The following is a 27,751-nucleotide window of genomic DNA, read 5'->3' as shown; positions in this document are numbered from 1 at the left end:
AGAGTTTGTTCCTGCTTCTTTCTAGCCTTGCTGCCACGACAGGGATACCTTGGTGATTTAAAACCCCACAGCAAACAATGAAAAGAGCCAGAGGACCATTCCACCGCACCGCAAGGCCAGCACAATCAAAGGAAACATTGCTGAAAAGCAGGACAGCACCCAGACTCTGCCTGCTGCACAATGATGTTGGCGTTTCAAAAGAGCCACTGATTAATTTCCAGCCTCAGTGTTCCTTTCATCAAAACGTCTTTCTGAGCGGTCGGCCAGCTCACAGCTGACAGTTCTGCTAACACGGCTCGATTTTCTACCTCCCTCCCTCCCATAGATTGACATGGCCCTCCCTCCCTCACACTCCCCCTCCCTCCCATAGATTGACATGGCCCTCCCTCCCTCACACTCCCTCCCCACACTCCCCCTCCCTCACACTCCCCCTCCCTCCCATAGATTGACATGGCCCTCCCTCCCTCACACTCCCCTCCCTCCCATAGATTGACATGGCCCTCCCTCCCTCACACTCCCTCCCTCACACTCCCCCTCCCTCACACTCCCCCTCCCTCCCATAGATTGACATGGCCCTCCCTCCCTCACACTCCCCCTCCCTCCCATAGATTGACATGGCCCTCCCTCCCTCACACTCCCCCTCCCTCATACTCCCCTCCCTCACACTCCCCCTCCCTCACACTCTCCCTCCCTCCCATAGATTGACATGGCCCTCCCTCACTCACACTCCCCCTCCCTCACACTCCCCCTCCCTCACACACGAGGTAAAAAACTCTTGAGTGCTGCAACTGCTGCCTGCGTCCGTCTCAACAACAATCTCAAGAGTGCTCAACATTATTGCTTGTTGTTGCGATGTAAACTGAGATAGCCTGAGTGGATGTGATGGGATCTGACTTGGATTGACAAGGTCTAAAGGGGTTTCTTCTCCTTGTTGTTTAGAAACCGAGGCCTATACTGCCGCCTCTCAGATCACAAGTTATTGAAACAAGTCAGTGGATATGTGTCATTCGGATTCCTTTTATGACTTTCTAAAAACCATTATCACACCAGACCCGGGCGCTTAGCTGTGTCTCACATACCAGGCTAACATATGTGTCAGGAAATAACAGGTCAGAGTCAAACCTAGAGCTGATGATAACAATTTATGAATACCAAATGGCACCCTTTTCCCTATATAGTGCACTACTTTTGACCAGGGCCCATAGCACCCTATTCCCTATGTAGTGCACTACTTTTGACCAGGGCCCATAGCACCCTATTCCCTATGTAGTGCACTACTTTTGACCAGGGCCCATAGCACCCTATTCCCTATGTAGTGCACTACTTTTGACCAGGGCCCATACCACCCTATTCCCTATGTAGTGCACTACTTTTGACCAGGGCCCATACCACCCTATTCCCTATATAGTGCACTACTTTTGACCAGGGCCCATAGCACCCTATTCCCTATGTAGTGCACTACTTTTGACCAGGGCCCATACCACCCTATTCCCTATGTAGTGCACTACTTTTGACCAGGGCCCATAGCACCCTATTCCCTATGTAGTGCACTACTTTTGACCAGGGCCCATAGCACCCTATTCCCTATGTAGTGCACTACTTTTGACCAGGGCCCATAGCACCCTATTCCCTATGTAGTGCACTACTTTTGACCAGGGCCCATAGCACCCTATTCCCTATGTAGTGCACTACTTTTGACCATGGCCCATGATACCCTATTCCTTTATAGAGCACTACTTTTGACCAGGGCCCATAGCACCCTATTCCCTATGTAGTGCACTACTTTTGACCAGGGCCCTATCGCCACTATATTGGAATAGGATGCCGTCTAGGACCCATGTTCTGCTTTTGGCTCAATAGACATGATCCACTGTCTATACGTCTCTCTGTTTATAGTTGTTGTGTTGCTCGGAGCTTAATCAATCATCACGTAAAGGTTCAGCCATCCTGATAATAAGATGGGAGTAATCATTTGGGTATTTTAGAGTCTGGTGCAAATAGAGACGAGTGCTGATCCAAGGATGTGTACAAAATGGCACCCTATTTCCTATATAGTGCACTACTTTTGACCATAGACTATATAGGGTATAGGGTTCCATTTGGGATGCACACAAAGTGTGATTCATCGGGGAAGAGACAGGTGTTGTTACTGTGACTGTAGTCAGGTCAGTTAATCAGCTGTGAAACTAATGGAAAATCAGCACAGCCAGACACTCTCTCTCTCTGCATCTCTCTACCTCCGTCTCTCTCTGCATCTCTCTACCTCCGTCTCTCTCTGCATCTCTCTACCTCCGTCTCTCTCTGCATCTCTCTACCTCCGTCTCTCTCTGCATCTCTCTACCTCCGTCTCTCTCAGCATCTCTCTACCTCCGTCTCTCTCTGCATCTCTCTACCTCCGTCTCTCTCTGCATCTCTCTACCTCCGTCTCTCTCAGCATCTCTCTACCTCCGTCTCTCTCTGCATCTCTCTACCTCCGTCTCTCTCAGCATCTCTCTACCTCCATCTCTCTCAGCATCTCTCTACCTCCGTCTCTCTCTGCATCTCTCTACCTCCGTCTCTCTCTGCATCTCTCTACCTCCGTCTCTCTCTCAGCATCTCTCTACCTCCGTCTCTCTCTGCATCTCTCTACCTCCGTCTCTCTCTGCATCTCTCTACCTCAGTCTCTCTCTGCATCTCTCTACCTCCATCTCTCTGCATCTCTCTACCTCCGTCTCTCTCTGCATCTCTCTACCTCCGTCTCTCTCTGCATCTCTCTACCTCCATCTCTCTGCATCTCTCTACCTCCATCTCTCTGCATCTCTCAACCTCCGTCTCTCTCTGCATCTCTCTACCTCCGTCTCTCTCTGCATCTCTCTACCTCCGTCTCTCTCTGCATCTCTCTACCTCCGTCTCTCTCTGCATCTCTCTACCTCCATCTCTCTGCATCTCTCTACCTCCATCTCTCTGCATCTCTCAACCTCCGTCTCTCTCTGCATCTCTCTACCTGTCTCGCTCTGCATCTCTCTACCTCCGTCTCTCTCTGCATCTCTCTACCTGTCTCTCTCTGCATCTCTCTACCTCCGTCTCTCTCTGCATCTCTCTACCTCTCTCTCTCTGCATCTCTCAACCTCCATCTCGCTCTGCATCTCTCTACCTGTCTCTCTCTGCATCTCTCTACCTCCATCTCTCTGCATCTCTCAACCTCCATCTCTCTGCATCTCTCAACCTCCATCTCGCTCTGCATCTCTCTACCTCTGTCTCTCTCTGCATCTCTCTACCTCCATCTCTCTGCATCTCTCAACCTCCGTCTCGCTCTGCATCTCTCTACCTCCGTCTCGCTCTGCATCTCTCTACCTGTCTCTCTCTGCATCTCTCTACCTCCATCTCTCTGCATCTCTCTACCTCCGTCTCTCTCTGCATCTCTCTACCTCCGTCTCTCTCTGCATCTCTCTCTCTGCACTCCGTCTCTCTCTGCATCTCTCCTCCATCTCTCTCTGCATCTCTCTACCTCCATCTCTCTCTCTCTCTACCTCCATCTCTCTGCATCTCTCTACCTCCATCTCTCTCTGCATCTCTCTACCTCCATCTCTCTGCATCTCTCTACCTCCATCTCTCTGCATCTCTCTACCTCCGTCTCTCTCTGCATCTCTCTACCTCCATCTCTCTCTGCATCTCTCTACCTCCATCTCTCTGCATCTCTCTACCTCCGTCTCTCTGCATCTCTCCTCCATCTCTCTCTGCATCTCTCTACCTCCGTCTCTCTCTGCATCTCTCTACCTCCATCTCTCTCTGCATCTCTCTACCTCATCTCTCTGCTCTCTCTCTGCATCTCTCTACCTCCGTCTCTCTCTGCATCTCTCTACCTCCATCTCTCTGCATCTCTCTACCTCCGTCTCTCTCTGCATCTCTCTCTCTCTCTGCATCTCTCCCTCCGTCTCTCTCTGCATCTCTCTACCTCCGTCTCTCTCTGCATCTCTCTACCTCCGTCTCTCTCTGCATCTCTCTACCTCCGTCTCTCTCTGCATCTCTCTACCTCCGTCTCGCTCTGCATCTCTCTACCTCCGTCTCTCTCTGCATCTCTCTACCTCCATCTCTCTGCATCTCTCTACCTCCGTCTCTCTCTGCATCTCTCTACCTCCATCTCTCTGCATCTCTCTACCTCCGTCTCTCTCTGCATCTCTCTCCGTCTCTCTCTGCCTCCATCTCTCTCTGCATCTCTCTACCTCCGTCTCTCTCTGCATCTCTCTACCTCCATCTCTCTGCATCTCTCTACCTCCATCTCTCTGCATCTCTCAACCTCCGTCTCTCTCTGCATCTCTCTACCTGTCTCGCTCTGCATCTCTCTACCTCCGTCTCTCTCTGCATCTCTCTACCTGTCTCTCTCTGCATCTCTCTACCTCCATCTCTCTGCATCTCTCTACCTCCATCTCTCTGCATCTCTCAACCTCAATCTCGCTCTGCATCTCTCTACCTCCGTCTCTCTCTGCATCTCTCTACCTCCATCTCTCTGCATCTCTCAACCTCCGTCTCGCTCTGCATCTCTCTACCTCCGTCTCGCTCTGCATCTCTCTACCTGTCTCTCTCTGCATCTCTCTACCTCCGTCTCTCTCTGCATCTCTCTACCTCCGTCTCTCTCTCTCTGCATCTCTCTGCATCTCTCTGCATCTCTCTACCTCCGTCTCTCTCTGCATCTCTCTACCTCCATCTCTCTCTGCATCTCTCTACCTCCATCTCTCTCTGCATCTCTCTACCTCCGTCTCTCTCTGCATCTCTCTACCTCCATCTCTCTCTGCATCTCTCTCTCTGCATCTCTCTACCTCCGTCTCTCTCTGCATCTCTCTACCTCCATCTCTCTCAGCATCTCTCTCTCTGCATCTCTCTACCTCCGTCTCTCTCTCTCAGCATCTCTCTCTCTGCATCTCTCTACCTCCGTCTCTCTCTGCATCTCTCTACCTCCATCTCTCTCTGCATCTCTCTACCTCCGTCTCTCTCTGCATCTCTCTACCTCCATCTCTCTGCATCTCTCTACCTCCATCTCTCTCTGCATCTCTCTACCTCCATCTCTCTCTGCATCTCTCTACCTCCATCTCTCTCTGCATCTCTCTACCTCCATCTCTCTGCATCTCTCTACCTCCGTCTCTCTCTGCATCTCTCTACCTCCATCTCTCTCTGCATCTCTCTCTCTGCATCTCTCTACCTCCGTCTCTCTCTGCATCTCTCTACCTCCATCTCTCTCAGCATCTCTCTCTCTGCATCTCTCTACCTCCGTCTCTCTCTCTCAGCATCTCTCTCTCTGCATCTCTCTACCTCCGTCTCTCTCTGCATCTCTCTACCTCCGTCTCTCTCTCTCAGCATCTCTCTCTCTGCATCTCTCTACCTCCGTCTCTCTCTGCATCTCTCTACCTCCGTCTCTCTCTCTCAGCATCTCTCTCTCTGCATCTCTCTACCTCTGTCTCTCTCTGCTCTCTGATCTCTCTACCTCCGTCTCTCTCTCTCAGCATCTCTCTCTCAGCATCTCTCTACCTCCGTCTCTCTCTGCATCTCTCTACCTCCGTCTCTCTCTGCATCTCTCTACCTCCGTCTCTCTCAGCATCTCTCTACCTCCGTCTCTCTCTGCATCTCTCTACCTCCGTCTCTCTCTGCATCTCTCTACCTCCGTCTCTCTCTGCATCTCTCTACCTCCGTCTCGCTCTGCATCTCTCTACCTCCGTCTCTCTCTGCATCTCTCTACCTCCATCTCTCTCTCTCTACCTCCATCTCTCTGCATCTCTCTACCTCCATCTCTCTGCATTTCTCTACCTCCATCTCTCTGCATCTCTCTGCATCTCTCTACCTCCGTCTCTCTCTGCATCTCTCTACCTCCATCTCTCTGCATCTCTCTACCTCCATCTCTCTGCATCTCTCTACCTCCATCTCTCTGCATCTCTCTACCTCCGTCTCTCTCTGCATCTCTCTACCTCCGTCTCTCTCTGCATCTCTCTACCTCCGTCTCTCTCTGCATCTCTCTACCTCCGTCTCTCTCTGCATCTCTCTACCTCCGTCTCTCTGCATCTCTCAACCTCCGTCTCACTCTGCATCTCTCTACCTCCGTCTCTCTCTGCATCTCTCTACCTCCGTCTCTCTCTGCATCTCTCTACCTCCGTCTCTCTCTGCATCTCTCTACCTCCGTCTCTCTCTGCATCTCTCTACCTCCATCTCTCTGCATCTCTCAACCTCCATCTCTCTCTGCATCTCTCTACCTCCGTCTCTCTCTGCATCTCTCTACCTCCGTCTCTCTCTGCATCTCTCAACCTCCATCTCTCTCTGCATCTCTCTACCTCCATCTCTCTCTGCATCTCTCTACCTCCGTCTCTCTCTGCATCTCTCTACCTCCGTCTCGCTCTGCATCTCTCTACCTCCGTCTCTCTCTGCATCTCTCTACCTCAGTCTCTCTCTGCATCTCTCTACCTCCGTCTCTCTCTGCATCTCTCTACCTCCGTCTCTCTCTGCATCTCTCAACCTCCATCTCGCTCTGCATCTCTCTACCTCCGTCTCTCTCTGCATCTCTCTACCTCCGTCTCACTCAGCATCTCTCTACCTCTGTCTCTCTCTCTCTCTGCATCTCCCTCCCTCCGTCTCTCTTTCTCTCTCTGCATCTCCCTCCGTCTCTCTTTCTCTCTCTGCATCTCCCTCCCTCCGTCTCTCTTTCTCTCTCTGCATCTCTCTACCTCCGTCTCTCTCTGCATCTCCCTCCCTCCGTCTCTCTTTCTCTCTCTGCATCTCTCTACCTCCGTCTCTCTCTGCATCTCCCTCCCTCCGTCTCTCTTTCTCTCTCTGCATCTCCCTCCCTCCGTCTCTCTTTCTCTCTCTGCATCTCTCTACCTCCGTCTCTCTCTGCATCTCCCTCCCTCCGTCTCTCTTTCTCTCTCTGCATCTCTCTACCTCCGTCTCTCTCTCTCTGCATCTCCCTCCCTCCATCTCTCTCTCTCTGCATCTCCCTCCGTCTCTCTCTCTCTGCATCTCCCTCCATCTCTCTCTCTCTGCATCTCCCTCCGTCTCTCTCTCTCTCTGCATCTCTCTACCTCCGTCTCTCTCAGCATCTCTCTACCTCTGTCTCTCTCTCTCTCTACATCTCCCTCCCTCCGTTTCTCTCTCTCAGCATCTCTCTCTCCCTGCATCTCCCTCACTCCGTCTCTCTCTCTCTGCATCTCTCTACCTCCGTCTCTCTCTCTCAGTATCTCTCTACCTCCGTCTCTCTCTCTCTCAGCATCTCTCTCCCTGCATCTCCCTCCCTCCGTCTCTCTCTCTCTCTGCATCTCTCTACCTCCGTCACTCTCTCTCAGCATCTCGCTCTCTGCATATCCCTCCCTCCGTCTCTCTCTCTCTCTCTGCATCTCTCTACCTCTGTCTCTCTCTCAGCATCTCTCTACCTCCGTCTCGCTCTGCAATTCAATTAAATTCAATTTGAGGGCTTTATTGGCATGGGACACATATGTTAACATCTCTCTACCTCTGTCTCTCTCTCTCTGCATCTCTCTACCTCCGTCACTCTCTCTCAGCATCTCTCTCTCTGCATATCCCTCCCTCCGTCTCTCTCTCTCTCTCTGCATCTCTCTACCTCCGTCTCTCTCTCTCAGCATCTCTCTACCTCCGTCTCTCTCTCTCTGCATCTCTCTACCTCCGTCTCTCTCTCTCTGCATCTCTCAACCTCCGTCTCTCTCTCTCTGCATCTCTCTACCTCCGTCTCTCTCTGCATCTCTCTACCTCCGTCTCTCTCTCTCTGCATCTCTCTACCTCCGTCTCTCTCTGCATCTCTCTACCTCCGTCTCTCTCTGCATCTCTCTACCTCCGTCTCTCTCTGCATCTCTCTACCTCCGTCTCTCTCAGCATCTCTCTACCTCCGTCTCTCTCTCTCAGCATCTCTCTACCTCCATCTCTCTGCATCTCTCTACCTCCGTCTCTCTCTCTCTGCATCTCTCTACCTCCGTCTCTCTCTGCATCTCTCTACCTCCGTCTCTCTCTGCATCTCTCTACCTCCGTCTCTCTCAGCATCTCTCTACCTCCGTCTCTCTCTCTCAGCATCTCTCTACCTCCATCTCTCTGCATCTCTCTACCTCCGTCTCTCTCTCTGCATCTCTCTACCTCCGTCTCTCTCTGCATCTCTCTACCTCCGTCTCTCTCTGCATCTCTCTACCTCCGTCTCTCTCAGCATCTCTCTACCTCCGTCTCTCTCTCTCAGCATCTCTCTACCTCCGTCTCTCTCTGCATCTCTCTACCTCCGTCTCTCTCAGCATCTCTCTACCTCCGTCTCTCTCTCTCAGCATCTCTCTACCTCCGTCTCTCTCTCTCTCAGCATCTCTCTACCTCCGTCTCGCTCTGCAATTCAATTAAATTCAATTTGAGGACTTTATTGGCATGGGACACATATGTTAACTTTGCCAAAGCAAGTGAAGTAGATCAAGTACAAAAGTGAAATAAACAAATTAACAGTAAACATTACACTCACAAAAGTTCCAAAATAATAAACACATTTCAAATGTCATATTGTGCATATATATACACATTTGGCAGGAGGTTAGGAAGTGCAGCTCAGTTTCCACCTCATTTTGTGGGCAGTGTGCACACAGCCTGTCTTCTCTTGAGAGCCAGGTCTGCCAACAACAGCCTTTCTCAATAGCAAGGCTATGCTCACTAAGTCTGTACATAGTCAAAGCTTTCCTTAAGTTTGGGTCAGTCACAGTGGCCAGGTATTCTGCCACTGTGTACTCTCTGTTTAGGGCCAAATAACATTATAGTTTGCTCTGTTTTTTGTTAATTCTTTCCATTGTGTCAAGTAATTAAGTTTTAGTTTTCTCATGATTTGGTTGGGTCTAATTGTGCTGCTGTCCTGGGGCTCTGTGGGGTGTGTTTGTGAACAGAGCCCCAGGACCAGCTTGCTTAGGGGACTCTTCTCCAGGATCATCTCTCTGTGGGTGATGGCTTTGTTATGGAAGGTTTGGGAATCACAGCCTTTTAGGTGGTTGTCGATTTTAACAGCTCTTTTCTGGATTTTGATAATTAGTGGGTATCGGCCTAATTCTGCTCTGCATTATTTGGTGTTTTACACTGTACATGGAGGATATTTTTGCAGAATTCTGCATGCAGAGTCGGAATTTGGTGTTTGTCCCATTTTGTGAATTCTTGGTTGGTGAGCGGACCCCAGACCTCACAACCATAAAGGGCAATGGGCTCTATAACTGATTCAAGTATTTCTTTTGCGAGATCCTAATTGGTATGTCGAATTTGATGTCCCTTTTGATGGCATAGAAGGCCCTTCTTGCCTTGTCTCTCAGATCGTTCACAGCTTTGTGGAAGTTACCCGTGGCGCTGATGTTTAAGCAGAGGTATGTATATATTTTTTTGTGCTCTAGAGCAGTGTCTAGATGGAATTTGTATTTGTTGTCCTGGCAAATTGACCTTTTTTGGAACACCATTATTTTGGTCTTACTGAGATTTACTCTCAGGGCCCAGGTCTGTCAGGGCCCAGGTCTGTCTGTCAGGGCCCAGGTCTGTCTGTCAGGGCCCAGGTCTGTCTGTCAGGGCCCAAGTCTGTCTGTCAGGGCCCAGGTCTGTCTGTCAGGGCCCAGGTCTGTCGGGGCCCAGGTCTGTCAGGGCCCAGGTCTGTCTGTCAGGGCCCAGGTCTGTCTGTCAGGGCCCAGGTCTGTCTGTCAGGACCCAGGTCTGTCTGTCAGGACCCAGGTCTGTCTGTCAGGGCCCAAGTCTGTCTGTCAGGGCCCAGGTCTATCTGTCAGGGCCCAGGTCTGTCAGGGCCCAGGTCTGTCAGGGCCCAGGTCTGTCTGTCAGGGCCCAGGTCTGTCTGTCAGGGCCCAGGTCTGTCTGTCAGGACCCAGGTCTGTCTGTCAGGACCCAGGTCTGTCTGTCAGGACCCAGGTCTGGCAGAATCTGTGCAGAAGATCTAGGTGCTGCTGTGAGCCCTCTTTGGTTGGTGACAGAAGCAGCAGATCATCAGCAAAGAATAGACATTTGACTTCAGATTCTAGTAGCGTGAGGCTGGGTGCTGCAGGCTGTTCTAGTGCCCTCACCAAATCATTGATATATATGTTGAAGAGGGTGGGGCTTAAGCTGCATCCCTGTCTCACCTCATGGCCCTGTGGGAAGAAATGAGTTTTTAAAACATTTTAACCGCACACTAGTTTGTTTGTGTACATGGATTTGATGTCGGATGTTTTCCCCCAACACCCCTTTCCATCCATTTGTATAGCAGACCCTCATGGCAAATTGAGTCAAAGGCTTTTTGGAAATCAACAAAGCATGAGAAGACTTTGGCTTTGTTTTGGTTTGTTTGTTTGTCAATGAGGGTGTGCAGGGTGGATATGTGGTCTGTCATACGGTAATTTGGTAAAAAGCTAATTTGACATTTGCTCAGTACATTGTTTTCACTTATTGTTCACCTAACATATTTTTTTACACTATTGGTTAGGGCCTGTAAGTAAGCATTTCACTGTAAGGTCTACTACACCTGTTGTATTCAGCATTTCACTGTAAGGTCTACTACACCTGTTGTATTCAGCATTTCACTGTAAGGTCTACTACACCTGTTGTATTCAGCATTTCACTGTAAGGTCTACTACACCTGTTGTATTTAGCATTTCACTGTAAGGTCTACTACACCTGTTGTATTCAGCATTTCACTGTAAGGTCTACTACACCTGTTGTATTCAGCATTTCACTGTAAGGTCTACTACACCTGTTGTATTCAGCATTTCACTGTAAGGTCTACTACACCTGTTGTATTCAGCATTTCACTGTAAGGTCTACTACACCTGTTGTATTTGGCGCACGTGACAAATAAACTTTGATTTGAAGTCTGCTGTAAATGATAATGCAGAGGATTTTCCCAAGGTTGCTGTTGACTCATATCACACTGTAGTTACTGGGGTCAAATTTGTCTCCACTTCGGTAGATTGGGGTGATCCGTCCTTGGTTCTAAATATTGGGGAAGATGCCAGAGCTAAGCATGATGTTAAGGAGTTTAAGTATAGCCAATTTGAATTTGTTGTCTGAATGTTTTCTAATTACATTGAGCTGCTTTCTGACGTGCTGTTTCCTCTTTTTCCATAGTGTATTTCTGTATTGTTTTAGTGATTCACCATAGTGAAGGTGTAGACTCAGGTTTTCAGTAGTGTATTTCTGTATTGTTTTAGTGATTCACCATAGTGAAGGTGTAGACTCAGGTTTTCAGTAGTGTATTTCTGTATTGTTTTAGTGATTCACCATAGTGAAGGTGTAGACTCAGGTTTTCAGTAGTGTATTTCTGTATTGTTTTAGTGATTCACCATAGTGAAGGTGTAGACTCAGGTTTTCAGTAGTGTATTTCTGTATTGTTTTAGTGATTCACCATAGTGAAGGTGTAGACTCAGGTTTCCATAGTGTATTTCTGTATTGTTTTAGTGATTCACCATAGTGAAGGTGTAGACTCAGGTTTACTGGGTCTCTATATGTTTTTGCTTGGATAGGTTTCTCAATTTCTTTCTTTGGTTTTTGCATTCTTCATCAAACCATTTGTCATTGTTGTTCATTTTCTTCGGTTTTCTGTTTGAAATGTTTAGATTTGACAGGGAAGCTGAGAGGTCAAATATACTGTCTAGTTTTTCTACTGCCAAGTTTACACCTTCACTATTACAGTGGGATGTTTTGTCCAGGAAGTTGTCTGAAAGGGATTGAATGTGATGTTGCCTAATTGTTTTTTGGTAGGTTTCCACACTACTTTCCTTCCATCTATAGCATTTCTTAATATTATTCAGATCCTTTGGCTTTGATGCCTCATGATTGGTTATTGCTCTGTTCAAGTAGACTGTGATTTTGCTGTGGTCTGATAGGGATGTCAGTGGGCTGACTGTGAACGCTCTGAGAGACTCTGGGTTTAGGTCAGTGATAAAGTAGTCTACAGTACTACTGCCAAGAGATGAGTTATAAGTGTACCAACCATAGGAGTCCCCTCGAAATCTACCATTAACTATGTAAATACCCAGCGTGCGACAGAGCTGCAGTAGTTGTGACACGTTTCTGTTGGTTATGTTGTCGTAGTTGTGTCTAGGGGGGCATATGGGGGTGGTAATGCTTTACCTCCAGGTAGGTGTTTGTCCCCCTGTGTGCTGAGGGTGTCAGGTTATTGTCCAGTTCTGGCATTTAGGTCGCCACAGACTAGTACATGTCCCTGTACCTAGAAATGATTGATTTCCCCCTCCAGGATGGAGAAGCTGTCTTCATTAAAGTATAGGGATTCTAGTGTGGGGGAATAATTGTAGGTAGCACAAAGGAGATTTTTCTCTGTTAAGATCATTTCCTTTTGAATTTCTAACCAAAGTGATTGAGTTAGGTCTGCTCTATACCAAATGAGCATACCCCCTGTGTCCCTTCCCTGTTTCACACCTGGTAGTTTGGTTAATCAGACTACCAGCTCTCTGGAACCTAGAGGAAAACCAGTGGGTCCATACCATGTTTCTTGTAGCATGACAATGTCTGTGTCCAGGTTCCTGCTCTTTAGGCCAAAGGCAGATGAGCTCAGGCCTTGGATATTCCAGGATGAGATTGTGTCCAATGTTGTTAGTCGTGTGGTTCGTCCTCAGACCAGTAAACTCTCTCTCTCACTCACTCACCTCTCTGTATCTCACTCACTTCTCTCACTCACTCAGTCTCCCACTCACTCAGTCTCTCACTCACTCAGTCTCCCACTCACTCAGTCTCCCACTCACTCAGTCTCCCACTCACCCAGTCTCCCACTCACCCAGTCTCCCACTCACCCAGTCTCCCACTCACTCAGTCTCCCACTCACTCAGTCTCCCACTCACTCCCACTCACTCAGTCTCCCACTCACTTTTCTCTCTCTCTTTTTCTTTCACTCACTCACGTCTCACTCAGTCTGTCTCTCCTCTCTCTCTCTCTCTCTCTCTCTCTCTCTCTCTCTCTCTCTCTCTCTCTCTCTCTCTCTCTCTCTCTCTCTCTCTCTCTCTCTCTCTCTCTCTCTCTCACTGATTCACCATAGTGAAGGTGTAGACACTCACTCACCTCAATCTTTCTCTCTCTCCACTCACTCACTCACTCACTCAGACTCTCACTCACTCACTCAGTCTCTCACTCACTCACTCACTCAGACTCTCTCTCTCTCTCTCTCTCTCTCTCTCTCTCTCTCTCTCTCTCTCTCTCTCTCTCTCTCTCTCTCTCTCTCTCTCTCTCTCTCTCTCTCTCTCTCTCTCTCTCTCTCTCTCTCTCACTCACTCACCACCTCAATCTTTCTCTCTCTCTCCCACTCACTCACTCACTCACTCAGACTCTCACTCACTCACTCACTCACTCACTCACTCACCTCAATCTTTCTCTCTCTCTCCCACTCACTCACTCACTCACTCAGACTCTCACTCACTCACTCAGTCTCTCACTCACTCACTCACTCAGACTCTCTCTCTCTCTCTCTCTCTCTCTCTCTCTCTCTCTCTCTCTCTCTCTCTCTCTCTCTCTCTCTCTCTCTCTCTCTCTCTCTCACTCACTCACTCACCTCAATCTTTCTCTCTCTCTCCCACTCACTCACTCACTCACTCAGACTCTCACTCACTCACTCAGTCTCTCACTCACTCACTCACTCACTCACTCACTCCTCACTCAGACTCTCTCTCTCTCTCTCTCTCTCTCTCTCTCTCTCTCTCTCTCTCTCTCTCTCTCTCTCTCTCTCTCTCTCTCTCTCTCTCTCTCTCTCTCTCTCTCTCTCTCTCTCTCTCTCTCACTCACCACCTCAATCTTTCTCTCTCTCTCCCACTCACTCACTCACTCACTCAGACTCTCACTCACTCACTCAGTCTCTCACTCACTCACTCACTCAGACTCTCTCTCTCTCTCTCTCTCTCTCTCTCTCTCTCTCTCTCTCTCTCTCTCTCTCTCTCTCTCTCTCTCTCTCTCTCTCTCTCTCTCTCTCTCACTCACTCACTCACTCACTCACCTCAATCTTTCTCTCTCTCTCCCACTCACTCACTCACTCACTCAGACTCTCACTCACTCACTCAGTCTCTCACTCACTCACTCAGTCTCTCCCTCAATCTTTCTCTCTCTCTCTCTCTCTCTCTCAGTCTCTGTCTCCCACCTTCACTCACTCTGTCACTCTGTCTCTCAATCTCTGTCTCTCAGTCTCTCAGTCTCCCACCTTCACTCACTCTCTCACTCAGTCTCTCTCTCTATATATATATATCTCTCACTCACTCACTCACTCACTCAGTCAGTCTCTCACTCAGTCAGTCTCTCACTCACTCACTCACTGCATCCTCATTCTTCTCCCAAAGTGCTAAGACTTCCTGTCATGGATTCAAAATAACTTCCTTAAACCAATGATTACACCAAAGCAAAGCTTTTAAATCCATGATGGAAGTGTGCAAGTCCACACTTCGGAAGAAGGGTGGATAATAGGGATGAATTGGATATCAGTGGTCTGGACGGGTCCATCCAGAGAAGAGATCTAGGATCAGTTCTTTCCATGTCCATGTAACCTTTTCCCTTGTGATCTATAAACAACAAAACTGGTCCCAAATCAGCACTTATCCTACTCTTGATACATCCAGTATGCACGTAGGTTGGGAAACCAGTGGCCTGGGCCGTCAAGAGTAGAGAGAGAGTTAGAGGGCGATGAAAAAGCCTCATATTAATGTCACAGTCACTAGCCAGTAATTCAACAAAATAACTAGGGCCTCAGGCTTCTTGTTCTCCAGTTGTTAATGAGTCAATGCTGCTTATCAGTCATCATTGCTGACAGGATAGGTAGAGCCTCCCTCCACCCACTCACTGCTGTGGAGGTACCAGGCCTGTCTGTGTATTAGTCTTCATCCCAAATGGCACACTATTCCCTATTTAGTACACTACTTTTGACAGAAATCCGTCCATTTGGAGGTGAACTTAGCGACATGTTTCCCATCAGCCCTGGCCTGGTCTGGCTGGCACACAGGATGCCCAGTCAGCATCTGCCTCTCAAATGGCATCCTATTCCCTATATAGTGTACTACTTTTGACCAGAGTAGTGCACTATATAGGGAACATCATGCCATTTGGGACGCAGAGTCGGTCAACAAACAGGACGTCGCCCTGGCCTGACGTAACTAGGTTAGAGATACAGAACCAGAGCTGTATCTCAAAACAGCACCCTATTCCCTATATTCGCTCTGGTCAAAAGTAGTGCACTATACAGGGAATAGGGTGCCATTTAGGACCAACCCTCAGTCAGCCAGTCATCAACAATAAATAGCACAAACTGGAAATGAGCGGTTCTTTCAGGAGGCCTGTGCTCTGCCAGAACTCGATTCCCTGAGCAAACTAAAGTGAACTGCTGGCACAGAACACAGAGGCCCTCCCTCCCGCCTCCCTCCCGCCTTCCCTCCGTCCGGCCTGTAAATTTCACCCACATTAATGATTGGTCTACACCCATCATTTCATCTGTATTCATTATTGGTCACAGCTGGAAGTGTAGCCTCTCTCTGCCCCACTCGATCCAGCGGTCCGTTGCCCAGACGCCAGAGAGAGAATACACTGAGGAAAATAAACCATTAATCACGTTGTGTTGTGGTCTTGAGATGACACAATGGGTGCATCTGAAATAGCACCCTATTCCCTATATGGTGCACTATTTTGACCAGAGCCCTATGGGCCCTGTTTCCAATGGCCTTATGAGCCCTTGCTAAAAGAAGTGCACTACACAGGGAATAGGGTGCCATTTGATTCACAGACATTATTCCCTGAGGTCTCCACTGCGAAGGGGCACGGTCAGTGACAGGAGGCCAGTGTGTGTGTGTGTGTGTGTGTGTGTGTGTGTGTGTGTGTGTGTGTGTGTGTGTGTGTGTGTGTGTGTGTGTGTGTGTGTGTGTGTGTGTGTGTGTGTGTGTGTGTGTGTGTGTGTGTGTGTGTGTGTGTGTGTGTGTGTGTGTGTGTGTGTGTGTGTGTGTGTGTGTGCTGTGTGCTTATGAGTGCTACAGAGGGTGGCCACGACACCCTGGCCTGAGGTAACTTGGTTAGTGATACAGAACAGAGTTGCTTTCCAAATGATACGCTGTTTCCTATATAGTGCACTACTTTTACACAGGGTCCATAGTTTATCCATAAGGCTTTGGTCAAAAGTAGTGCACTGTAATAGCGAATAGGGTACCGTTTGGTACTCAGTCTTGGCCAATCACAGCTCTAATCTGTAGCCTTCAGAGAGCCAGTCCAGTTGAACTGTTCCACTACACATCCAGCTGTGGAGAATAGATACTGTACACAACTAGAGGCTCTCTGTATAGGGGCCCAACACAGACAAACAGCGTTGTTCTACTCTGACTCTGACACACTGCTCATATGGGGATTCCTTCTGCATCAAATGTTTAAACGAGTCGCTGACTTATGTGAGCTCTCACTTGTATTGTGTTGCTAATATTATTGATGAGCATTTTGTTTTCGGGGAGGATGAAAACAAAACACAGCAATAACATGGAGGTTTTGAAAGCATGAAGGAAGCAAGTATAGATTTTGAGACATGTTGTAGTGACAGACAGGCTTGGTGCATCTGATCGTTAATCTGTAGTCATTGATCTGCCATACTAATCGTTTTTCCTCTCTGAAACATAACATTGCATTATTTATGCTAAGTGGGCCCTTCTGTTCGGGCAATTTAAAATGAACTGCCCATTCACCGGCCACTACCGGCCATTATTGGAGCCGCTCTCCCATTCCTCTCCATCTCCCCCTCTCTCCATATATCTAGGTCTGCATCTCAAAGGGCACCTTAACCCCCCCCCCCCCCTCATAAGCCTCAGGTCAAAAGTAGTGCACTACATAGGGAATAGGTTGCCATTTGGGGTGCAGACACCCAGGACCAGGCACCCAGTTGCCAGGCACCCAGCTTGCCAGGCACCCAGCTGCCAGGCACCCAGCTGCCAGGCACCCAGTTGCCCAGGCACCCAGTTACCAGGCACCCAGTTACCAGGCACCCAGTTACCAGGCACCCAGTTACCAGGCACCCAGTTACCAGGCACCCAGTTACCCAGGCACCCAGTTACCAGGCACCCAGTTACCAGGCACCCAGTTACCAGGCACCCAGTTGCCAGGCACCCAGTTACCCAGGCACCCAGTTAGCAGGCACCCAGTTAGCAGGCACCCAGTTAGCAGGCACCCAGTTAGCAGGCACCCAGTTAGCAGGCACCCAGTTACCAGACACCCAGTTAGCAGGCACCCAGTTAGCAGGCACCCAGTTACCAGACACCCAGTTACCAGACACCCAGTTAGCAGACACCCAGTTACCAGACACCCAGTTACCAGACACCCAGTTGCCAGACACCCAGTTACCAGACACCCAGTTACCAGACACCCAGTTACCAGACACCCAGTTGCCAGACACCCAGTTACCAGACACCCAGTTACCAGACACCCAGTTACCAGACACCCAGTTGCCAGACACCCAGTTACCAGACACCCAGTTACCAGACACCCAGTTACCAGACACCCAGTTGCCAGACACCCAGTTAGCAGGCACCCAGTTACCAGGCACCCAGTTACCAGGCAGCACAGCTGTGTCATAGTTTAGGTCGGACACACAACATGAAGCCACATGTACCTTTTAAAAGGGGCTGAGATTAGAAAAACAACAAAGCAGTAACCCTAAACATCTGAAGGATCGGTCTGGAGAAATGGAAAGCACAAAAATCACCTAGATTATTCAACAATCAATGGCTATACTGCATTTTTTATTTTTTATTTAAAAAAAAAACCATTTAAATCATTAATTTAATGTATGTACCAATCACAGAAAAAACGACTAGACAACCAGATGTATGAGTCCCAGTTGGTGGACAGTAGTGCAAAACCACTCTTAGCTACAAACAACAAAGGCCAGTGATTTCATCGGTTTGTTCTTGCATGGTCAATTCTGCACCAATACAAACCCTAATCAAATGTGACATATTTCTGAATGCGAGAAGTCCTTTTTGCAATACACGTGCAAATTGCAAAGTCGTGTTGAATTGACTAAATAAGCTCCACATGAAGAATCACACACGTGATAAGGTCTACGCCCTCTCAGGTTCATACATCAGGACTTGATTATCTTTTTGCATCTCATCAATGTCTTGAATTTGATAATTGCAATCTTCATTTTTTTATTTGATTTCATTAGCATGTTCCCAACACTGACCTCGGTCAAGTCCCAAGTGCCACCCTATTCCCTACGTAGTTCACTACTTTTAACCAGAGCTCTATTGGTCCTGGTCAAAAGTAGTGCCCTATATAGGGAATAGGGTGGCACTTGGGACGAGCCCTCATCTCAGTATCTGCATAAATGTGTTTACCATTGCTATCCCACAGCAGTATACAGTACAGGTTCTCACTGACTCACATTGGCAACTCCTCCAACTGTTCTATACACATCTCACATGCAGAAGCACAGAAACAAAATACAATTATGCATAATTCAACAACAGACAGTAAAAACAGCTGATGTAGTTAAAGTAGGTGCGTGTGTTTGCATGCTTTTCAATTCGTGGGGTTCTGTGTGGGTGCACATCACATCTGCAAGAGTGAGCATATTGACGTGAGATAATATAGGCTACTGTCTGTCTGAGTTGGGTTTAATAGGTAACACAGCCAACTCTAGTCCACATGTAATCCCTGCATGGGAAACCAGGGACTTATAAAATAATGATATAGGGTGTTTTGTAGTGTTAGTGAGACTGTAACAGTGGTTTGTCTGTGGGATTAGTGACTGTAACAGTGGTTAATCTGTGGGACTGTAACAGTGGTTAATCTGTGGGACTGTAACAGTGGTTAATCTGTGGGACTGTAACAGTGGTTAATCTGTGGGATTAGTGGGACTGTAACAGTGGTTAGTCTGTGGGACTGTAACAGTGGTTAATCTGTGGGACTGTAACAGTGGTTTGTCTGTGGGACTGTAACAGTGGTTCGTCTGTGAGACTGTAACAGTGGTTAATCTGTGGGATTAGTGGGACTGTAACAGTGGTTAATCTGTGGGACTGTAACAGTGATTAGTCTGTGGGATTAGTGACTGTAACAGTGGTTAATCTGTGAGACTGTTACAGTGGTTAATCTGTGGGACTGTAACAGTGGTTAATCTGTGGGACTGTAACAGTGGTTAATCTGTGGGACTGTAACAGTGGTTAGTCTGTGGGACTGTAACAGTGGTTAGTCTGTGAGACTGTAACAGTGGTTAGTCTGTGGGACTGTAACAGTGGTTAGTCTGTGGGACTGTAACAGTGGTTAGTCTGTGGGACTGTAACAGTGGTTAGTCTGTGGGACTGTAACAGTGGTTAGTCTGTGGGACTGTAACAGTGGTTAGTCTGTGGGACTGTAACAGTGGTTAGTCTGTGAGACTGTAATGGTTAATCTAGAACAGGGAGAGAAACTGTGTTAATCTTGTATCTAACCCCCATCACTCAACAAAGACTGCTCAAATCAATGAATATGAAAAGATGATTTCCTGCCAATCATAGGGTTTTTTATTGATAGATGTGTGTGTGTGTCCACTGGGAGCAGTGTGTGTAACACATTGTCTCCATTGAGGGCTCTCCTAATCAAACCTCTATGGCTCTAATTATCATACCAGGCTTACACAATAATGTGGGTGTAGCCTATTGTATGACTGTAACAGTGGTTAGTCTGTGGGACTGTGGTTAGTCTGTGAGTGCTGTAACAGTGGTTAGTCTGTGGGACTGTGTGGTTAGTGTGTGTAACAGTGTGTCTGTGGGACTGTGTGGTGTCTGTGGGACTGTGTGGTTAGTCTGTGTGTAACAGTGTGTGTGGTGTCTGTGTGTGTGGTTGTGTGTGTAACAGTGTGTGTGTGACAGTGGTTAATCTGTGAGGACTGTAACAGTGGTTAGTCTGTGGGACTGTAACAGAGCACAGGCCAACCTGTGCAAGTGTATATCACACATTCTTCAAAAACAATAGCAGAAATTCCATTGGAGTTCAGGGGGAAAGGAGCTTGGTGACTACCTTGTAATAACACAGTAACAACTAAAAACTGACATCAACCCGGATAGAGTAGAAGATCCTGGAGGGTGACAGTAGAGGAGGGTGAGACTAGAGGAGGGTGAGACTAGAGGATCGTGAGACTAGAGGAGGGTGACAGAAGAGGAGGGTGAGACTAGAGGAGGGTGACAGAAGAGGAGGGTGACAGAAGAGGAGGGTGAGACTAGAGGAAGGTGAGACTAGAGGAGGGTGACAGAAGAGGAGGGTGAGACTAGAGGAGGGTGAGACTAGAGGAGGGTGACAGAAGAGGAGGGTGACAGAAGAGGAGGGTGACAGAAGAGGAGGGGGAGACTAGAGGAGGGTGAGACTAGAGGATCGTGAGACTAGAGGAGGGTGACAGAAGAGGAGGGTGAGACTAGAGGAGGGTGACAGAAGAGGAGGGTGAGACTAGAGGAGGGTGAGACTAGAGGAGGGTGACAGAAGAGGAGGGTGACAGAAGAGGAGGGTGACAGAAGAGGAGGGGGAGACTAGAGGAGGGTGAGACTAGAGGATCGTGAGACTAGAGGAGGGTGACAGAATTACATGGTTAATCTGTGGGATTGTGTAACTGTGGTTAGTCTGTGAGAGGAGGGTGAGACTAGAGGAGGGTGAGAGAAGAGGAGGGTGAGACTAGAGGAGGGTGACAAACAGTGGAGTCTGGTGAGACTACTGTAGTGGTTAGGTGAGACTAGAGGAGGGTGACAGAAGAGGAGGGTGAGACTAGATAAGGGTGACAGAGGAGGAGGGTGACAGAAGAAGAGGGTGACAGAAGAGGAAGGTGAGACTAGAGGAGGGTGAGACTAGAGGAGGGTGAGACTAGAGGAGGGTGACAGAAGAGGAGGGTGAGACTAGAGGAGGGTGACAGAAGAGGAGGGGGAGACTAGAGGAGGGTGAGACTAGAGGAGGGTGAGACTAGAGGAGGGTGACAGAAGAGGAGGGTGAGACTAAGAGGAGGGTGACAGAAGAGGAGGGTGAGACTAGAGGGAGGGTGAGACTAGAGGAGGGTGACAGAAGAGGATCGTGAGAGAAAAGGAGGGTGAGAAGAGGAGGGTGACAAAGAGGAGGGTGAGACTAGAAGAAGGTGACAAAGAGGAGGGTGACAGAAGAGGAGGGTGAGACTAGAGGAGGGTGAGACAGAGGAGAAGGTGGTGACAGAAGAGGAGGGTGACAGAAGAGGAGGGTGAGAATAGAGGAGGGTGGCAGAAGAGGAAGCTGAGACTAGAGGAGGGTGACAGAAGAGGAGGGTGAGACTAGAGGAGGGTGACAGAAGAGGAGGGTGAGACTAGAGGAGGGTGAGACTCGAGGAGGGTGACAGAAGAGGAGGGTGAGACTAGAGGAGGGTGAGAGAAGAGGAGGGTGAGACTAGAGGAGGGTGACAAAAGAGAAGGGTGAGACTAGAGGAGGGTGAGACTAGAGGAGGGTGAGACTAGAGGAGGGTGAGAAAAGAGGAGGGTGAGACTAGAGGAGGGTGACAGAAGAGGAGGGTGAGACTAGAGGAGGGTGACAAAAGAGGAGGGTGAGACTAGAGGAGGGTGAGACTAGAGGAGGGTGAGACTAGAGGAGGGTGACAGAAGAGGAGGGTGAGACTAGAGAAGGGTGACAGAAGAGGAGGGTGACAGAAGAAGAGGGTGAGACTAGAGGAGGGTGACAGAAGAGGAGGGGGAGACTAGAGGAGGGTGAGACTAGAGGATCTTGAGACTAGAGGAGGGTGACAGAAGAGGAGGGTGAGACTAGAGGAGGGTGACAGAAGAGGAGGGTGAGACTAGAGGAGGGTGAGACTCGAGGAGGGTGACAGAAGAGGAGGGTGAGAGAAGAGGAGGGTGAGACTAGAGGAGGGTGACAAAAGAGGAGGGTGAGACTAGAAGAGGGTGACAAAAGAGGAGGGTGACAGAAGAGGAGGGTGACAGAAGAAGAGGGTGACAGAAGAAGAGGGTGACAGAAGAAGAGGGTGAGAATAGAGGAGGGTGAGAATAGAGGAGGGTGGCAGAAGAGGAAGCTGAGACTAGAGGAGGGTGACAGAAGAGGAAGGTGAGACTAGAGGAGGGTGAGACAAGAGGATCGTGAGACTAGAGGATCGTGAGACTAGAGGATCGTGAGACTAGAGGAAGGTGACAGTGGAGGAGGGTCACAGAAGAGGGTGAGAGTAGAGGAGGGTGACAGTAGAGGAGGGTGAGAGTAGACGAGGGTGACAGTAGACGAGGGTGACAGTAGACGAGGGTGACAGTAGACGAGGGTGACAGTAGACGAGGGTGAGAGTAGAAGAGGGTGAGAGTAGAAGAGGGTGAGAGTAGAAGAGGGTGAGAGTAGATAAGGGATGAGAGAGATTCTTACCAAAGACAATGAAGTTGCTCTGAACAGAGGCTGCCAGTAGTGTCAATAAACTCAGAGTCCATAGATTTGGGACCAGGTAAGAAGGGAATGCCATGGTTGTTTGGTTCGTCTCAATCCTCAGGAGGTTTAGGCAGGGTGCAGGGGAGAGGAGCACCGGATTGTTACCTGCGGGGGGAGAGGAGCACCGGAGTGTTACCTGCGGGGGGGGGCACCGGAGTGTTACCTGCGCGGCGATAAAACAAGAACAAGCCGTTCGGGATAAATTGGTTGCGTTCTGATCGGTTGGCGGGTGCTTAATACACTTTTGGACATCGTTGCTCACGCGCTTCTCCGTGGGTATCGTAGATCTGCTGCCTGTGTCATATCGTACCGGGAGCGACGCGGTGATCGAGCCTACCACCGTAAAAGGCAACGTTCTAAATCACTAAGGGCGGAAAATCAGTGTGGGCTGTCATTACCCTAAATGTATTCAATGATGTCTAAATGTATTCAAGCTCTGGAGTATAAGTGGGATGTTTTCTGGGCCCAAAACACTCTTGTTAATTACAAATATCACAAATGAACCAAATCCAAATTCCCCTTGTTGGCCAAGCAAAACGTCGGAATGGACAGCAAAATGCTTGCACCTGTCGCCCGCTGAGAATTGCCTGACGGTGCTTCTCTCCTTACATGACACAGATGTAGCACTCACGGTGTCACTATAATACCCTCAGCCTCTCACACACACACACATACTGAAATAGCCTTACATGGCGGCCGAGCCAAGGCTTGGATCTATCCTCGAAATTCTCCTTCGCCATTCGGTTCAGCGCGGGCCATGGCTAGAGAGAGGTTGCCAGTGGGACGGACGGGCGGGCGAATAGGGCGGGGATATGATGGGGGGGGGGCATTGGAGAAGAGTGTGTCGATGAAAAAAACAGGACTGATTTGTAGAATAACGTTAGTGCTGATCACCACCTTTAAGGGGTTGGATAAATCCAATCTAAAGTTAGGTCCTATAGTCCAGTGGTTCCCAACCTTAGGTACTAGGACCCCTAGGAGCACCTGGCCTGTCCAAAGGGGGTACTTGAGAAGTCTCATGAGACCATAGGTCTGCTGGTAAAAATCACATGTGGGGGGGTACTTCAGGGGTCCTCGGGCAGAGCTACATGCAGTTAGTGGCAGGCTACAGTAACCGGGAAAGGATGAGAACCACTGCTACAGCCCAGAAGGCACCTGCAATGCTGCTGGATGCCGCGTAGAAACGAGGAAGGAGCCGGGTATGGTTTATCGTGCCTCCTCCTTTCCCTAGCCTGCCTACACCTTTTCCCCAGTAAAGGAAAGTATCCCTGTGTAATGGTAATCAGAGGGACACCTCGTAGCCTATACGTAGAAATGAAGGCGCACACCGTTGTAGATTGTAGTAACACGACCAATGATAAAAGCCTTGCATGCAGGAAAGGGAGGGGAGAGATGGCGAGGCATAACGTAGCCTACAGTCCAATAACAAAAAGCATATTCGCACTAAATTATACAACGCGTCTAGTAGTATTGTATTCCTGGGTCAAGATAATGCTTTTACCTCCAGCACCTGCCAGTAGCCTAGGCAACTGGGTGAGGCGCACGCAGGAACATTCCAGGACACGAGAGCATAGTATTTACAACAGTGACAGGTGTCGATCGTTTGTTACAGCCCGGACACAGCCAACAACAATAATATTGTTAGGGACATAACAGTATACACACCGAAATAGGCCTGCCTCTGGATTCTCGATCCTGAACGGATAGGCTATTTGTCGCCGTTGGTTCTGGAAGTGGTCCCTGTATTGCAGGAAAACTGGCGCTTGCTCTGATGCCTCCCTGGATCTGTCTATATTGACTTTTTCCTTCCTTCTTCGGATTGTTGTTTTTCTAGCTGTTCCCTCTCTCTCTCTCCACGGCTACCGTTTACTGCAGCAAAAACAGTCTGTCTAAAAGAAAGGAGGTGGCGTGTGGAGGGGGAGGGAGCGAGGGGGGAGGGGACTTTAATACGATTTGGCCCGTACCATTCGGATAAGAGGGCAAGAGCATACTGCCTGTGAGAGGGATATACATGCAGGGCAAATAGAAATAGAGACACTATTAAAAAAGTATGTGGACACCCCTTCAAATCCGTGGATTCGGATATTTCAGCCACACCTGTTGCTGACAGGTGTATAAAATCGACCACAGGCCATGTAATCTCCATAGACAAACAGAGCTGCCGGGTCAATTGTAAGTGCTGTTATTGTGAAGTGGAAACATCTAGGAGCAACAACTGCTCAGCTGCAAAGTGGTCGGCCACACAAGCTGACAGAAGGGGACTGCCAATGATGTGCTTAAAAATGGTCTGTCTTCTGTTCCAACAATCACTACCGAGTTCCAAACTGCCTCTGTTCATTGGGAGCTTCATGAAATGGGTTTCCATGACCGAGCAGCTGCACACAAGCCTAAGATCACCATGTGCAATGCCAAGCATCAGCTGGAGTGTCACCATTGGACCAGTGTAAACGCATTTTCTGGAGTGATGAATCACACTTCACAATCTGTCATTCCGATGAACGAATCTCTGTTTGGCGGATGCCAGGAGAACGTTACCTGCCAGAATGCATAGTGCCAATATAATGTTTGGTGGGGGTGGAATAATGGCCTGGGCTGTTTTTCGTGGTTCAGGCTATGCCCCTTAGTTCCAGTGAAGGGAAATCTTAACGCTACAGCATACAATAACGTTCTACACAATTCTGTGCTTCCAAATTTGTGGCAACAGCTTGGGGAAGCCCCTTTCCTGTTTCAGCATAGCAATGCCCCGGTGCACAAAGTGAGTTCCATACAGAAATGGTTTGTCAAGATCGGTGTGGAAGACCTTGACTGGCCTGCACAGAGCCCTGACCTCAACCCCATCAAACACCTTTGGGATGAATCGTAAGGCCGACTGCGAGCCAGGCCTAATCGCCCAACATCAGTGCACTACCTCACTATAGCTATTGTGGCTGAATGGAAGTAAGTCCCCGCAGCAATGTTACAACGTCTAGTGGAAAGCCTCCCCAGAAGAGTGGAGGCTGTTATAGCAGCAATGTTCCAACATCTAGTGGAAAGCCTCCCCAGAAGTGGAGTGGAATGTTCCAACGTCTGTTCCCCAGAAGAGTGGAGGCTGTTATAGCAATGTTCCAACATCTAGTGGAAAGCATTCCCAGAAGAGTGGAGGCTGTTATAGCAGCAATGTTCCAACGTCTAGTGGAAAGCCTTCCCAGAAGAGCGGAGGCTGTTATAGCAGCAATGTTCCAACATCTAGTGGAAAGCATTCCCAGAAGAGTGGAGGCTGTTATAGCAGCAATGTTCCAACATCTAGTGGAAAGCATTCCCAGAAGAGTGGAGGCTGTTATAGCAGCAATGTTCCAACGTCTAGTGGAAAGCCTTCCCAGAAGAGTGTTCCAACGTCTAGGGAAAGCTTCCCAGAAGAGCGGAGGCTGTTATAGCAGCAATGTTCCAACATCTAGTGGAAGGCCTTCCCAGAAGAGCGGAGGCTGTTATAGCAGCAATGTTCCAACATCTAGTGGAAAGCCTTCCCAGAAGAGTGGAGGCTGTTATAGCAGCAATGTTCCAACATCTAGTGGAAAGCCTTCCCAGAAGAGTGGAGGCTGTTATAGCAGCAAAGAGGGGACCAACTCCATATTAATGCCCATGATTTTGGAATAACATTTTAGACAACCAGGTGTCCACATACTTTTGGTCATATAGTGTATATTGGAGAAAGAAAAACTGAGATGTCATATTCATATAGACTGTATCCTATGCCCAAATATGTTATTTGTCATGTCATCTAAAAATAATAGGCTAATTGGTTTTTCTGAATTGTTCTTCTTTTATCTAGTTTCTCCATTATTATAGATTTAATAGCCTAGGTAGTGGTAGTAGGCTAGTCCCCAATGCCCATAGATAAGAGTTAGCTTCATCAGTCATGAATCAATGTTTTTCTCTGCTTTCCGTTAGGGAGTAGCCTTTTTGACTGACAGCGCGAGACGTTGTCTTTCTGAGTGGAGTCACAACGCTCAAGGCCCGACAGACTGTACTGGTGGGTGTTCAGTGGAGGAGGGTGGGGTGGGGGGCGTTCAACTCGCGAGGGGATTAAGGATTAGTTTTGCATGCGGATTAGTTCGTGTGTAGGGGGAGACATGGGGTTAAAATGGTGGCTGGCGCGGAGGCACGAAAAGCCCTATCACCATAGGCGACAAGCAGAAGGCAGGAAAAAAATCAATCTTAAACTGGGCGGAGATAGGAGAGGGGATCACCAGACAGCTGAAGTAGCAGCAGGAATGTGTTTTGCTAAATGTAATGCCTCTGTTTAAAATTAAATATAGACACAGGCCTTCTTATGCCTACTCATTCCAGCTTTTATACATCCGTTATCATTCAAATGTGGTTGTTGAATTCGCTGTTAGAGAAGACTGAAATTCAAGGCTCTATACAGCAACAACAGAAAGTCACTGACGGGGTATGAGAGCGCAGGACAGCTCCAGGTGCTGAAAACAGAAGCGCGCCGCCACGAGTTGTCGTTGCGCGCTCTTTCCTGTATGTATCCTCATCAGCAACGTACAGTGTCCTATATGTCATTTGGGCTTTTTAGAGATTATGATGACTATTATGATGATGATTTAGACCTAGAATGGTCTACTATTTAATTTGTGTAATTAAAAAAACATTTGCACACAGGCGCGTGCGTGTGTTTGTAATGAGTCCCATGTTCAATGTGTGTTTTTGTTCATTGTTTTGTAAAATATTGCTTAGACCAAATGTATAATTAAAAGACACTCATTTTTGCCTATAATTAAAGTTATCATAATTTTTCACACACTGGTAGTCCGAGAGGGTAGAGGCCTATAGCCTATATTATATTGACTTGTGGATGAATGTGTGAATGAATTCAGATCACATGAAAGAAAAGATACGTGGTGGAGGGGAGAGGGGGTGAATGGAAAGAGATGGGTGTCGGGACTTAACAAAATGTTGAGCTGAAGCTGTATTCTTCCGATGTAACGTGTTTGATGAGGGTCAGCCTACCGAGTGCAGCATGCATTGTGCATACCTCCCTGATAACGATACCCCGGTGCTGCGATGAGAACTGATTGTAAGTGGAATACAATGTGTGGGCGGGAGAAACCCAAAAGCATCTATCTGTTATGGAGATTACATATTTAATTTTAAATAAAAATGGCATTATCTAAGCCGTGTATCCAGCGCCACATTTGGATACTAAACATACATTAGAATGGACATAATTGCTTGTATAATGCAATAAAAGTATGCTTCAATTGGCCAATTTAGTACATTTATTTTTTCTAAAAAGCAGACCAGCTCCTTAGCAAACCCATCTCTGCCGGGACTCGAACCCGGAGCCTCTGGATTAGAAGTCCAGCGCGCTATTCCATTGCGCCACAGAGAC

The 27,751-nt window shown here is 48.4% G+C and overlaps 1 protein-coding gene and 1 non-coding gene across 5 annotated transcripts in view; both read right to left on the bottom strand.

The window, feature by feature from the left end:
• Nucleotides 1-24,272, bottom strand: part of LOC124009957 (cell adhesion molecule 3-like) — a 155,130-nt gene extending 130,858 nt beyond the window's left edge. For all 4 annotated transcript variants that reach the window (XM_046322221.1, XM_046322223.1, XM_046322224.1 and 1 more), the window contains exons 1-2: nucleotides 24,040-24,272; nucleotides 22,315-22,479 (exon numbers count right to left, since the gene is read on the bottom strand). In XM_046322221.1, coding sequence (XP_046178177.1) covers nucleotides 22,315-22,408 — 94 coding nt within the window. In that variant the 5' untranslated portion in view covers nucleotides 22,409-22,479; nucleotides 24,040-24,272. The remainder of the gene's footprint in view (nucleotides 1-22,314; nucleotides 22,480-24,039) is intronic.
• A 3,405-nt stretch (nucleotides 24,273-27,677) lies between these two features.
• On the bottom strand, nucleotides 27,678-27,751 carry trnar-ucu. The gene has a single exon. It is a non-coding gene; the product is annotated as a tRNA-Arg (tRNA).

This window comes from Oncorhynchus gorbuscha, linkage group LG22 (assembly GCF_021184085.1).
Source record: "Oncorhynchus gorbuscha isolate QuinsamMale2020 ecotype Even-year linkage group LG22, OgorEven_v1.0, whole genome shotgun sequence".
In the NCBI taxonomy this organism is placed as follows: Eukaryota; Metazoa; Chordata; class Actinopteri; order Salmoniformes; family Salmonidae; genus Oncorhynchus; species Oncorhynchus gorbuscha.
The sequence above is the reverse complement of the archived record's forward strand: the minus strand, read 5'-3'. Positions and strand labels throughout refer to the sequence as shown.